This window comes from Ostrea edulis, chromosome 9 (assembly GCF_947568905.1).
Source record: "Ostrea edulis chromosome 9, xbOstEdul1.1, whole genome shotgun sequence".
Classification (NCBI taxonomy): Eukaryota; Metazoa; Mollusca; class Bivalvia; order Ostreida; family Ostreidae; genus Ostrea; species Ostrea edulis.
Genome location: NC_079172.1, coordinates 12,207,638 through 12,221,952, shown reverse-complemented (window position 1 = coordinate 12,221,952; position 14,315 = coordinate 12,207,638). Strand labels below are relative to the sequence as shown.

Genomic DNA, 14,315 nt, shown 5'->3' with positions numbered 1-14,315 from the left:
AGTTCCTCAAGATATTTACGGAAAACTTCAAATTTCAGGTTAATTAGGTAAAAAAAATAAAAAAATAAGTAGATGACTTCCTAAAGGGTGTTATCTGAAAATTGATGGCATATCGAGATCCCTAGTATCCCTAATATCACTCCTCTTCATGTGGATAGTTGGAACTTAGTCAGATATCGAATACAAACGCAGAGTACCTTAAGATATTTACGTAAAACTTGAAATTTTAGGTTACCTGCATTCAAAAGGTATAAGTAGCTGACTTCCTTAAGCGTGATATCTAAAATTTGATGGCATATCAAGATACCTAATATCACTCCACTTCACATGGATAGTTGTAAATTAGTCAGATATTTAATACAAACAAGGAGATCCTTAAGATATTTATGAAAAACTTGAAATTTCAGGTTGTCAGGAATCAAATGCTTTAAGTAGCTGACTTCCTTACTAGTGATATCTGGAAATTTATGGCATATCAAGATACTTAATATCACTCCTTATCATATGTGAGATTGTAAATGAATGAAATATTTACTAGTACAAACGCAGAGTTCCTTAAGATCTGCACGGAAAACGTGAAATTTTAGATTACTAGGAATGAAAAGGTATAAGTAGCTGACATTATTAAGGGCGATATCTGAAAATTGATGGCATATCAAGATGCCTAATAGCACATCTTGTCATATGTGGATTAAGAAATTAATCAGATATCTAAAACAAACACGGAGTTCCTTAAAATATTTGATAAAACTTGAAATTTCAGTTTACCTGCAATCAAAAGGTAAAAGTAGCTAACTTCCTTAAACACGATATCTTAAAATTGATGGTATATCAAAACACCTATTATCAGTCTTCGTCACGTGGATAATTGTATATTAGTCAGATATCTAGTACAAACACAGAGTTCCTTGAGATATCTATGAAAAACTTGAAATTTCAGGTTACCTGCAATCAAAAGGTATAAGTAGCTGACTTCGTTAAGTTTGATATCCGAAAATTGTTGGCATTTCACGATACGTAATATCACTACTCTCCACGTGGGTAGTTCTAAACTAGTCAGATATCTAATACAAACACGGAATTCTTTAAGATATTTATGAAAAACTTGAAATTTCAGGTTACCTGCAATCAAAAGGTATAAGTAGCTGACTTCGTTAAGTTTGATATCCGAAAATTGTTGGCATTTCACGATACCTAATATCACTACTCTCCACGTGGGTAGTTCTAAACTAGTCAGATATCTAATACAAACACGGAATTCTTTAAGATATTTATGAAAAACTTGAAATTTCAGGATACCAGGAATCAAAAGGTATAAGTAGCTGACTTCCTTAAGCGTGATATCTGGACAATTATGGCATGTCAGAATACCTAATATCACTCTTCTTCACTTTGATAATTGTAAATTAGTCAGATATCTAATACAAACTCAGAGTGCCTTATGATATTGGTAGTTGCGAAAACTTGAAATTTCAGTTTACCTGCCATCGAAAGGTATATGTAGCTGACTTCTTTAAGCGTGATATCTGAAAATTGATGACATATCACGATACCCAATATCACTACTCGCCATACGTATCGTTGTAAGTTAGTTAAATATATGATATAAACACGGAGTTCTTTATGGTATTCACACGGATCTTGAAATTTCATTGTACCGATAATCAAAATGTAACTGATTTCCTAAAGAGCGATATCTGAAAATTCGTGGCGTACCAAAACACCATCTATCACTTCTTGTCATATGTATAGTCGTAAATTCGTCAGATATCCAATACAAACATAAAGTTAAACATAAAGTTTCTTACCGTAATCACACTTATGTTGAAATTTCAGGGTAACTCCAATCAAATTGTAAAAGTAGCCGATATCTCAAAATGGATGGTATATCAAATAATTGAAGGTCTGAATTCAATCCGTATCACTTTTAAAGTAAACACTCAGTTGAAAAAGTTTATTCGTATTTTGCATTGCAACGTTATGCAACTGGGGATAATTGAGCATGAAATATCATACGACTCCTCGTCCTATTTAGAAATAAATCTGATAGATAATAATTTTCAAACTCATTAACCTTTATCTGGTAGCGAGCTATCAGTAATTATAACTTTTATATTTTGTAATAGCTGGCTACGAGTAGCTAACTTTTCTTACTTTTAGTAGCTGGCTACTAGTAACTGGCTACTAGTGGCTAACTTTTCCTGGTTCAAGTAGCTGGCTACTAGTAGCCAACTTTTCTCTTTTTAAGTAGCCAGTTACTAGTAGCTGGTTACTAGTAGCCAACTTTACCGATCTATACAAAAATAGCTATTTATGCTCCTTTTATATTCATTAAAAAAGGTTATGTTTTGTGCACGCCTCGGGTACACCATTTTTTAACTAAATTAAGATGATGTGCTGACGTCATAATGCTTCACAGTATTTAGAGTCAGAATGGGGACAATCAAGGTATAACAGTTTTAAAACAAATTTAATCTACATTAGAACACCAGGAACATCCATAATACGTCTGCAAAGTACAAAAAAATTCTTTATAAGCACGTTCATATCTTCATAAATTTTCAGTAAGTTTATCTTTTAAATCCAAAAAACCGGAGAATTCGATCCCTCCATGTTCTGTGTGGTCTCACCACACGGGGTTCATCCACAGGAGAAAGTCCCGTGGTGCAGATGAACCTATTCTGTAGAGGCTTTGGTTTCACGGGCTTGGTCTCCTCTCCTTTGCCCTTGGTGGAATGCTGGGTATCTGGTGGAAGTTTAAATGTTTCTATACTCGATAGAAATAGTTTTCGGGGAATGAACTTTTGTATTTTCCCTGTTTTTAATGCAATATGCTCCTCAGATTTCCCCAGTCCACTTTTGACTGGCTTGGTTTTCTGTTTTAACTCTTGTAATTTAACAGGTTTCTGTAGACATTTGTTTTCCTGGTTCACATCCGAGGTGTTCACATTTTTTGTTTCTTCCATAACACTTTCGTCATCCTGATCTAGTTTCTGGACTCTTATATCTTGGCGAACTATTGCACGTGTCTTTTCGATAATACTTGGGATGTTTACTGCAACATCCTCTGTTTTTATATCAAGTTCTTCGCCACTGATTTCAGGAACAGAATGTGTGATTTGTCCATTCTCTGTATTCAGTTTTGCCCGTCCGCTCTCAATGGTTGCCTTGTCTTCTGACTCTTTCTCCAGCAATGCCTCTCCCGTTTCCATGCTTGCCTCAAACACATTTCTCTTCTTTATCCCCTTCGGTTTATGCAACTGCATGAAATATTCATCATCTGCCCATGACGGCAGGAATGAAGAAACATTTGCATTCGCAGCTTTTAAAACTTCAATTTTCGAGATGGTGTCCTTAACCTGTTCATAAGGTACAAAGTCATTTTTCAAATCATTGTCGTCTGGCATAGAACGGAAAACATTTCCAAAAATCATCTTCTTTTGATAAGTGCACAGTATGTTTATGTTTGGTCGTACGGGTGAATATGTTACGTCGTACACATTATGACATACAGTACATTGTGACGTCATAATTCAGTGACGTTTAAGAAAAGCATACACTTTCATCCCTTTCTTGTCCTGTTTTTCCCTCACAAAGCTTGGTGTTATATGTACATATAATTACAGTAAATGATTAATGTCAACTATTCTAAATTTTCTTATCATGAAAATGAATTCTTGAAATAAATTAATCACCAATTAATGACCTTGGGTAAAAAAGCACTAAGTACTATCCCAGAAAGCAAGCTAACATTGGGCCAATATTGCCCCAATGAGTGTGACATTGGGTCAACGTTGGCCCAATATATATTGACCCGATTTCATGTTTTTGACATTGGGCCAACGTTGGTCAGATATCATTATAATACTTGGTTATTAATGTGTTTTTCCTTTAAACACTACAATATATTGTGTGCAAAATCTAGCCAATGTTTTCAAAATGTTGTCATTCTACACATTAAGTAATCCCCTGTACCTCCAATCAGTAAAAATTAAAGCCTGCTTATTAAATTGATCACAAATAAGGCTGAAACAATTTATCCAATCAAAGGTTCAAATAATATCAGGCTTAATTCTGATATTGCTACAAATTATCAAAACAAAATAAAATACAAGTGATTAGACTTATTGTGTGCCCGCAATAGAAAAAATGCCAATTAAACATTTTTAAATGTAAACAATAATTTGCTCTTAGAATAAATGTTTCCAAGTCTCTGAACACAGACATTTATAATTCATAATCATGATAGTCATTAAGCGCTGTCTTCAAATTCATTTTGTGATCTTTCTCTGATTTCGTTCTTCCCTTTCTTTGCGTCCTCCTTCTCGGTCACAGGAATGCCGGAACCATTCCTTTACGATGCTGCTGATCTCTCTTTGACTGGAATTGACACATAACCGGATTGCTCGAATAGCTCCTTTAAATTAAAGTTAAATTTATTACCGTAAAAACATTTCTAAATAATTAGAGATCTATGTTCAATTGGTTTTCTGAAGAAATGCTATATACATGTAATCATAAGTTGATCAATATGTGTACTGAACACGCAGTATTAAGTCTTCCCCGGAAGACATGTGTCGCCTGCTAGTTCATTCTATATGTAATATATCAAGTATAATGTTGAAAAAGTAAATTATTGAAATGGTTTTTGTCACTAAACAGGAAGTTGATAAGCGACAGATTCGAAAATGTCTTACACAATACAGTTGGCCACAGTGATGCTCTGTGCCAAATATCAGGGAGTTGCCCCATGTGGTTCTTGAGAAAACTGTGACAGAATTTTTTTTGCTGTAAAAAATTCTAAGTCCCGGCAAACAGGAAGTTGATAAGCGACAGATTCGAAAATGTCTTACACAATACAGTTGGCCACAGTGATGCTGTGTGCCAAATATCAGGGAGTTGCCCCATGTGGTTCTTGAGAAAACTGTGACAGAAATTTTTTTGCTGTAAAAAATTCTAAGTCCCGGCAAACAGGAAGTTGATAAGCGACAGATTCGAAAATGTCTTACACAATACAGTTGGCCACAGTGATGCTGTGTGCCAAATATCAGGGAGTTGCCCCATGTGGTTCTTGAGAAAACTGTGACAGAAATTTTTTGTGACAACGACGACGCCAGACGACGCCGCCAGACGACGACGCAGGACGATGCAAGACGACGGATAGTGATCCCTATATGTCGCCACTGCGTAACGCAGGCGACACAATATCTCTTAACACTCAACATTTAATCTAAAAGTGCATTAATCCCCCCATTTTCATATTTTTAACAATGACCTCAATTTTTAACCTATGTGTTGAATTATTCTATATAAACAAGAAAAATATCTTTTTTTAGCTCTTCTGAGCCAAAGGCTCAAAGAGTTAATGCTATGGCCATTTGTGCGGTGTGCGGTGTGCGTAAACTTTTTAGAAAAAGGGCTATAACTCAAGAACCCCTTGGCCAATTTTTTTCAAATTTGTTACAGGGTATCATTGGCCCAAGGGATTTCATACATACTAAATAAAGGGATGTGACCCTTTAACAAGGGGAGATAATCAGGAAAATACAAACAAAAGTAGTGGTTGCTAAAAAATCTTCTTCTCAAGAACCACTGGGCAGATTATCACCAAACTTACACATAAGGATGAGGATATGTTGTAGATTAAAAATTGTTCAAGGCATTACCCTGGGGCAAAGGGCATGGTCTCAAGGTCACTTCAAAGTTGACCTAAATTTAATTTTTTTTTAAATTCCTTAAATCTTAGATATTTTAGTCATTATAAGGACTAGGATCATCAAATTTTGACAGTTGATGCATCTTAGGACCTTGTGTCAAGTTGTCTCAAAAGTAGGTCACGGTGACCTACTTTTTGAATTTTGCAGGTATTTATTTTAAAATTAATTTTGATGCATATCTTGGACACTTTGAAGCCTATGATCATCAAAACTTGTCAGTTGGTGGATCATGGGACCTTGAAATGCGTCAACTGAAAAATAGGTCACCGTGACCTACTTTCTGAATTTTATGGCTTATCATTTATAGATATATTTTAAGTTGTTATTTCAAATACCGAGAGGTTTAGAATCATCAAATCTTGTAAGTTGATGCATCTTGAGGCCTTGAAACATATTTATAAAAAAGTAGGTCACAGTGACCTACTTTTTGAATTTTGCAGATATTCAAATTTCACATTTTCAATTTTAGATGCATATTTTGGGCACTGTAAAACCTAGGATCATCAAACTTTGTCAGTTGATGCGTCTTCAGTCTTCGGTTTGTGTCGACCAAAAAGTAGGTCACCGTGACCTACTTTTGGCATTTGACAGTTATATTTATATATTTCAGTCACTAATTGACCTACAATCATCAAACTTTGACAGTTGATGCATCTTGAGTCAATGGAGTGTGTCGACCAAAAAGTAGGTCACCTTGACCTACTTTTGGAATTTGACGGCTATATTTATATTTTCAAATACTATTTGACTTACAGTCATCAAACTTTGTCAGTTGATGGGTCTTGCATGTTCGAAGGGTTTCGACCAAAAAGTAGGTCAACTTGACCTACTTTTGGAATTGGACACCTATATTTATATATTTCAGATACTATTTGACCTACAGTCATCAAACTTTGTCAGTTGATGGGTCTTGCATGTTCGGAGTTTGCTGACCAGAAAGTAGGTCACCATGACCTACGATTGGAATTTGACAGCTATATTTCAATATTCAGATACTAATTGGCTTAAAATCATCAAACTTTGTCAGTTGATATTTCTTGGGTTCTCAAAATGTGTAAACCAAAAAGTAGGTCACATTGACCTACTTTTTTTGAATTCTTAGGATTTAACTAAAGATTTAGAATACTAAGAGGCTAAGAATAGAAATGGTGGGGTTGTACTATTTATCAGAAGAGCGATTCTAGGCCCTTGGGCCTCTTGTATTTCCTTAAGGTAGCATTCAGATGGGTTTAGGATTGACATTAAAATATGGATTAGTAATGTCTTGATAACTGTTATTTTCCCAACGGGAGTTTTAAACCCTTTCTCCCTTTGTTTGATTATAGAATTTTGTTTCATAATTTAATTGAGGTATTATTTCCAATTCTACATCAAAATGTATTTCTAACAAAGTAAATCTGGTAGTATCCCACATAAGCATGGGCAGCAAAGTTTCTTTACACATATGCATGTACATATTTTTAAATTATTAATCAAACTTTAATATTTATACCACATCACGTTCTATATAAAACATGATATCTGAATGATACAATTATGTACATCATTTTACCCTGACATTTTGACATCGCCCCAATGTTGGGTTAACGTCGTGCGTGTACATGTACTCAATAAACCTCATCAAATTATATAAATGATGTTCGCCCAACGTTTTTATTGTGTTACCAACTAATCTTTGAACACGAGTGAGAAAGTGTTATGTTGACATTGGTCCAATGGTGGCAATGACCCAACGTACATGTAGTAATGCTATCTAGGATGTAAGATACCTGTCCACTTCTCTAAGTTTTACACGAGTAAAGATAATTCGAGGACTCCTCTATGCTGATTAGCAGGGATATACGAGTCAACGGAATCTAAGATTAGAGCAATAACTGAATTATTTTTATTCACAGAAGTTTGTCAAAAGACAGTTACAGTGTATTATATTTGACCATGAATAATTTACATTTGACCATGAATAATTTAACAAAAACTTGAAGAAAATTGGTCTAAAGGGTTTATCAGCACGTTGCTTTGCGACATCTTCTTCGGTCCACTCGATTATGGTGAGCAGAGTAGACCAGGGGCGGATCCAGGAATTGTGGTTATGTGGAGCAGAGTAGACCGAAAACGGAGTGAACCAAAAACCCTTTACTAGCGAAGATATGGCATTTAGGGACCAGTCAATATTTATTGGGGGGTTGGGACCGGTGCGAAATGCAATAGGACACACGTTTATTTTGACTTACATACTGATAGGACTCCAACTTTTTTTTTTTTTTTTTTTTTTATTGTCAACACTGATTGGACAGCTGCATTTGTTTTGCAAATGCAGCAATGAACAAAAAATATTATAAAGTATTTTAAACTTTTAATTCAATTATCTTACAAACAATAATGCTTTATTTCATGTCCAAGTTGAATATATACTAGAGCTAGACAATTTGCAATATCTAAAATATTGGACCTTTGAAAATTTTTGATATTAAAACATATGTAATTTAAAAAAATCACAAAAGAAGTATCCAGCTGTGCATAAAATTGCAAAAATTACATGTAAGTTTTGCATGGAGTATATATGGATTTCAATCATAGAAAATAAGAATGATGTATCATGCATGTGTTGGTCATAACTTGAAGGATACAGACCAGAAATTAACTAAAGTCTAAACACATCTTTAATAATTTGATAGTTTGCCAATTAATACAAGCTATCATTGGGTCGAATGTTGTCTGACTTGTTTCATACTGATTGTCAGGCCGTTCTTGGCACATTGATTTTGACTTTGAATAACCCCGTTTACTTATTTTGAACGAGTAATACACAGAACAAGTTATTTATGAAAGTTTCCGGAAGTAAGGATCCACTACCGAAAGGTGGCAGGGGACAGTTTCTTTGGTTTTGAAACATGTGGATAGGGGGTATACACCAAAGTCAGATTATGACAGACTAATGAAAAATCATATTTCCCTTTTATGTCCATACTTGTATTTCATATTAGTGTAGTTAATAAATTATTACCCTAAATTACATGTAATCTATAAATACTGGTGCTGGTGCACAAAACATGCTCTGAGCAGGTTCCCCTTTTTTGCTTTGATTTTCCCTCATTTGGGCTAATCCGCACCACCCCCACACCATCACAGTACCAAACATGGGGATTTAGACACTGTGCACAATCAAGAACCCTATCTGCCCTTCTCAAAAATCTACCTCTCATATGGGGCCATCCACCTTCCCTCACAGCTACAGACCTTTTGCTAGACCCTGCATGTTTTCACCGGAATTTCTTCAGCAACTGACCACGTGTCTTAGTTTCGTATTTGCAACCATCTATATGCTAGGAATCATGGCGACACCTACATGTTGTATATCAACATTTTTACTAAGCACTCAGCTACATTTCACATGCATCCTAAAATTATTGTATACATTTTTGCACATGTAATATCACTTCAAATACGGGGTAATTCCATTTTTGGAAAAAGTTGACCGGGCCTATAGTGCGAAACTGTCCCCTGCTACCAAAATGCCGTGCCTTGTTATGCAATCACCATGCAGTTCAGTCGTGACATGATATACTCTGACAAGGTTTGATATTTGATGGTCAGATTGTTCTGCTGCAGTCATGGATGAAAGCCTGAAACATCACAACCCAAACCCAATTTTGACAGCAAATCCTCTGTCAAAGTTGCTATTTTGGTAAGTCAATTGAGAAATTATTTAACTAATCATTAGTTCCGAGTTTTTGACCTTTTCCAATTTATTGAATTCATAAAAGATATAAATTGAATGAAAATAGAAGGGTAAAACTGCATCGATATATCTGGTAGGAAAATGGATAAGTGGTTGTTTAAACAACGTGGATTGCTTTATTTTTGACGATCAGCAGCTGACTATATTTAGAAATGGTCTACTTTCATTTTATCTGTATTGACTTTTCATGTAGTATAATCAATGAATCTATGAATGAATTTATTGCAATATGTTGACGGAGCTAATTTTAGAGCAATCACAGCCACACGTACATATGAGCGGATCCAGACATTTCTGACCCTATTGAAATGGGTTCCATCTCATGCATCCACTTGAAACTATGGACTGTAGTATTAAATGTATTTTCAAACTAGAAGCGCATACAAATGGCCAAAATATTTATTTATACACGGCCCATAGCCTAGGAAGTAGGTTTGGACCCCCCAACATGCGACTGTGCGTGCATGACATAGCCTTTACTTTAATGGAATGATGAAAAAATGGGGAGTATCTGTAATCTACTGAAAATTGCACAGTAGGATAAATAAAAATCATCAAAGCTCTCTATTTTATGGCAAGGTGGCCGTGATTATCCTGAAAATTATCTAGTAATCCTCATGTAGTATTGAAAAGATGCATTGTAAATTTATATTCCAGCATCCACATAATAGTAATTAAGTTTGATGTTTAACACCCCTCTCCTTTTTTCATTGTAAGTTGTAATACATGTACATGTAATTCATCAAGTTAATCACGATCATTTGATGTCAAACAATAAATCAAAGATTTTTCTCTGTCATAGTATAAGCACACTTCAGTTGATGTTTATTGCCATATGTGTGCATGCTAAATTCACCCGTCATCTCCTAATTTAGATCCCATTACTTCAATACACCGGTTTCGAGATACGTCCGAGTTATTTCTCTTTGGAGAACTCTCGTACTTAGTAAGGTGCAAAACAACTTGTTTACACGCGAGAGTGGGACAGATATTCATCACTGTGTTATCCTGGTAAAAGAAATCAATAGTATTACTAGTATAATAAATATGATTTCCTTGATTCTGCATTTTCACGTGTTTCACTTTTTAACATTAGGTTTTTCAGTCTGACAAAATTTGGTTCAGTCCGGTGTGTTCATTGATTACACAGGACCGAATGTCCTGTGTGTTCATTGATTACATAGGACCGAATGTCCTGTGTGTTCATTGATTACACAGGACCGAATGTCCTGTGTGTTCATTGATTACACAGGACAGAATGTCCTGTGTGTTCATTGATTACATAGGACCGAATGTCCTGTGTGTTCATTGATTACATAGACTGTAGTAGTATCTACTGAAGGCATGTATCATAATTCTTTGTTATTGTTAAACTCTCTGTTAGATAAGATATTTATTATTACAGGTGGATGAATCCTATTTTCAAAATTGGGTACAAAAGAAGACTGGAGGTAGATGACATGTACAATGTTACAAACGAAGACTCGTCAGAAGAACTTGGAAAGAAACTTGAAAGGTAACAAAGAAAACTCACTGATCCGAGTTAAGTTCAAGTCAGTGAAAATCAACATTCAAGAAGTCTAATGGACTTGTAGATTTTTAACTCACCTGAGCCAAAGGCTCAAGTTAGCTTTTCTGATCAAAATTTGTCTGTCATCGGCGTCGTTGTAAACTTCTCAAATTTTCATCTTCTTCTCCAGAATCACTGGGTCAATTTCAACCAAACTTGGCCAAAAGCATCTTTGGGTAAAGGGTTTTTAAGTTTGTTCAAATGAAGGACCATGTCCCTTTCAAAGGGGAGATAATCACAAAAATGCAAAAATAGGGTGGGGTCATTTAAAAATCTTTTTTTAAAGAACTACTGGGCCAGAGGAGCTGAAATTTACATGAAAGCTTCCTGACATAGTGCAGATTCAAGTTAGTTCTAATCATGACCCTCGGGGGTAGGTTGGGGCCACAATAGGGGATCAAACTTTTAAATAGAAATATATAGGGAAAATCTTTAAAAATCTTCTTCTCCACAACCAATGAGCCAGAAGAGCTGATATTTACATGAAAGCTTCCTGACATGGTGCAGATTCAAGTTTGTAAAAATCATGGCCTCCAGGGGTAGGTTAGGGCCACAATAGTGACTAAAGTTTTACATGCAAATATACATGGAAAGTCTTCAGATAATGGCCAAGGTGACTCAGGTGACCGATGTGGCCCATGGGCCACTTGTTTTTATATGTCATGTATAGATATAGGATATTTTTTATTGTCTGAATTGCATAAATTTACCATCAGAATAAAAATAAATCAATAGATAGCACATAAAATTCAGGGTTTGTGGATTTTTTAAAGTAAATTTTAAGCAATAACTAATTTAAAACTATTCTTTTAAATTGTCATGGTAACTTGTACATAAATTGTGCAAATATCCAATGAATAACTTGTTGAAACATAGGTAAAAAACTGCCAAATATTTCAAATTAAAAAGTTATCATACCAGTAATTGTCCAATTAAAATGAAATTAGTCAAATGAAGAGCTTTGGTGGCGTAATGGATAGCATATTCGCTTAGCAAGTGTGATGCCCTGGGTTCAAATCCGCAGATGGGCACATTATTCATTAGCAATCTGAAGAAATGTAGAACATAATAGTTTGAAGAAGACAGAAAAGTAAATGTCTATATATCTGTGCTCTAATAAATAGTGGGTATCAAATTCAGTACAAACGTGTAGGAAGAATCTAGTAAATCAGCATAAAACCTGTAATTATTGATGTTGATAGCTAAGACTTCTTAAGTACAAGAGGACTGTTTACATGTATGTGAAAAATACACGAGGGTAGTTTTGCGGGTGAAAAAAAATAAAACATGCTGTACGTGTAGGGTGTTGTTTTTTCTGTGTTGAAAAATCGGGAAATTTTCATAATCGATAATCGGTCATAATTGGAAGAAAAGTTTCAATCAATGATTGATATAATCGGTATTTACATGTGGTTAATAATGTTTATTATTTTTGGAGTTATTTCTATTTAGTTTTATGGATATGTGCAGTATACACACTAGCTGGTGTCACTGAATTCCCAATTTTCAATGTGGAGTCCACTATGATTCTCCCCCACACACATCTCAATATAAAAGCGGGATTAACAGTCAGATGAATCTCGGATTAGATATTAATTAGTGTACAAGCAACAATCGATTATGGAAAATAGAATCGATAATCGGAATCGAAGAGCCAAAAACGACTGACAATCGATTGTCAGCGACAATCATTTTATCACTAGTGTTGACAAAAAAAAAAAAAGACTGGTTCGGCTGAGTTCTTTGGCATTAATTCAACAAACTGACTTATAATGATTTTTTTCCCCTGTATAGTAATTTATAGTGGAATAATTACTGTTGTGGCACCTATGATGTACAGAGAGGATGTGATGTCCATTAAAACGACAATAATTTAATACAGAAGCAAACAGAAAGTGAAAATAATACTATTTAATATGATCATAAGATTTATTTTTTTATGCATACTACTCAAGATATAGGTGATAAATAGGTGCAGAGCTATGAAATGCAAATTGGGGGGTGGTGGGGGGGGGGGGGGCAGTAAATTTTACTGTGCTCCGGCTAGTAAATTGAGATACCTTAGTTCACTGCTCCTACTGGCTAGGCTAGCAAGTTTTAAACATTTTCATGAAGACGACTTGTACATTTGTTACAATGTATCAGAGGAATGCAATGTCCATGTGTTTATCATTTATTGTCCTCACTTTTTTGAAAGTCAATCAGTCCATCTTTTAGTCAGTCACAATGACTAATACACGTATATATAACAAGTACATTTGTTTGCTACTTTTAAAATGCAGAGGGGGGTATTGATTTGAGTCTGTTGGTTTTGATTAATATTAACTAGGCTAATGCAACAAGTACATTTGTTCCTTAATGAATGCAGAGGGGAATATTGATTTGAGTCTGTTGGTTTTGTTTTACATTGGTTTACCTTCTTAGATTTAGCAATGAAATTCACAAAAAGTGTATGATATGACCCTATCTGATATTTAATAAGGTGGCTTACTATACACCCAGAAATAGTTGATATTAAGGTCAAGAACACCAGCTAGGTCACATGTATAGTAAGAAGTGGTTTCCAAATGATATATCAAATGCATTTTAATATTTGCAGAAAGAGAATAATGATTAAGAATCCCTGTGATTGCATTTTAGTTGAAAAGATAAAGCTCACAAAGTCAAATAATATTGTAAAAAAACACAGTTTGTGAATACTATAATGTCCCAGTTCTATTTGAGCTTTTGCGATGAAACTTCACATGAAACATCTCTATCATAATAAGATGCCCCTTATCACTTTTGAGTTCAGGAGGTCAAAGTTATATTCACCAGCTCATAGAACATACCAAATGGTGTCTGTATAATATATCCAATACCTGTACATGTTTCGTAATTTAGCATTGAAATTTATTATGATATGTTTCCCCTATTCCAAATTAGCATAATTATAACTTAGATGGTGGGACATAACTTTATTGAAGTTGCTTGTTGTGTTTTTTCGTCAGCAATTTTTGTTCCCCACCTCCATGCGAAAGAGGACTAATAGAAATACAGGTGCCCGTCCGTGTGGACGCAACTCCTCCGAAACCGCTTAACAGATTTTGTTCAAATTTTGTAGAATTGTTAGTCACCATAAGTAGTTGATTATATTGTGCCGCCATTTGAATTTGACAGGAGTTATGGGACTTTTGTATTGCAACTTTTTTTGTGGCGGTGGGAGACAAATGTGGCTCCAGGTAGTAATCATGTAGTATTGGTCATGACTTTGAGGACTTTTTACTTAATGAATTGAAAATCCAAGGTC

The 14,315-nt window shown here is 34.9% G+C and overlaps 2 protein-coding genes across 4 annotated transcripts in view; one reads left to right on the top strand and one right to left on the bottom strand.

The window, feature by feature from the left end:
- Positions 1 to 2,480: 2,480 nt before the first annotated feature.
- Positions 2,481 to 9,170, bottom strand: LOC130050043 (uncharacterized). 2 transcript variants are annotated; one of them, XM_056148539.1, is made up of 2 exons: positions 8,914 to 9,170; positions 2,481 to 4,417 (listed from the first exon to the last, which is right to left on the bottom strand). In XM_056148539.1, exon 2 carries the CDS (start codon positions 3,528 to 3,530, stop codon positions 2,571 to 2,573), a length of 960 nt encoding a protein of 319 aa, XP_056004514.1. In that variant the 5' UTR covers positions 3,531 to 4,417; positions 8,914 to 9,170; the 3' UTR covers positions 2,481 to 2,570. The 2 variants fall into 2 exon arrangements, with proteins under 2 accessions (XP_056004514.1, XP_056004515.1); XM_056148540.1 differs by having other exon boundaries at positions 8,955 to 9,170.
- A 37-nt stretch (positions 9,171 to 9,207) lies between these two features.
- Positions 9,208 to 14,315, top strand: part of LOC125672812 (ATP-binding cassette sub-family C member 4-like) — a 49,577-nt gene continuing 44,469 nt past the window's right edge. Inside the window, exons 1-2 of one of the 2 annotated variants that reach the window (XM_048909021.2) lie at positions 9,208 to 9,402; positions 10,862 to 10,972. In XM_048909021.2, coding sequence (XP_048764978.2) covers positions 9,329 to 9,402; positions 10,862 to 10,972 — 185 coding nt within the window. In that variant the 5' untranslated portion in view covers positions 9,208 to 9,328. The remainder of the gene's footprint in view (positions 9,403 to 10,861; positions 10,973 to 14,315) is intronic. The other variant, XM_048909020.2, reaches the window with a different exon arrangement.

Coding starts and splice junctions, on each gene's coding strand:
- LOC130050043 (XM_056148539.1), bottom strand. CDS start 3,530: ATGACGTCACAATGTACTGTATGTCATAATGTGTACGACGTAACATAT.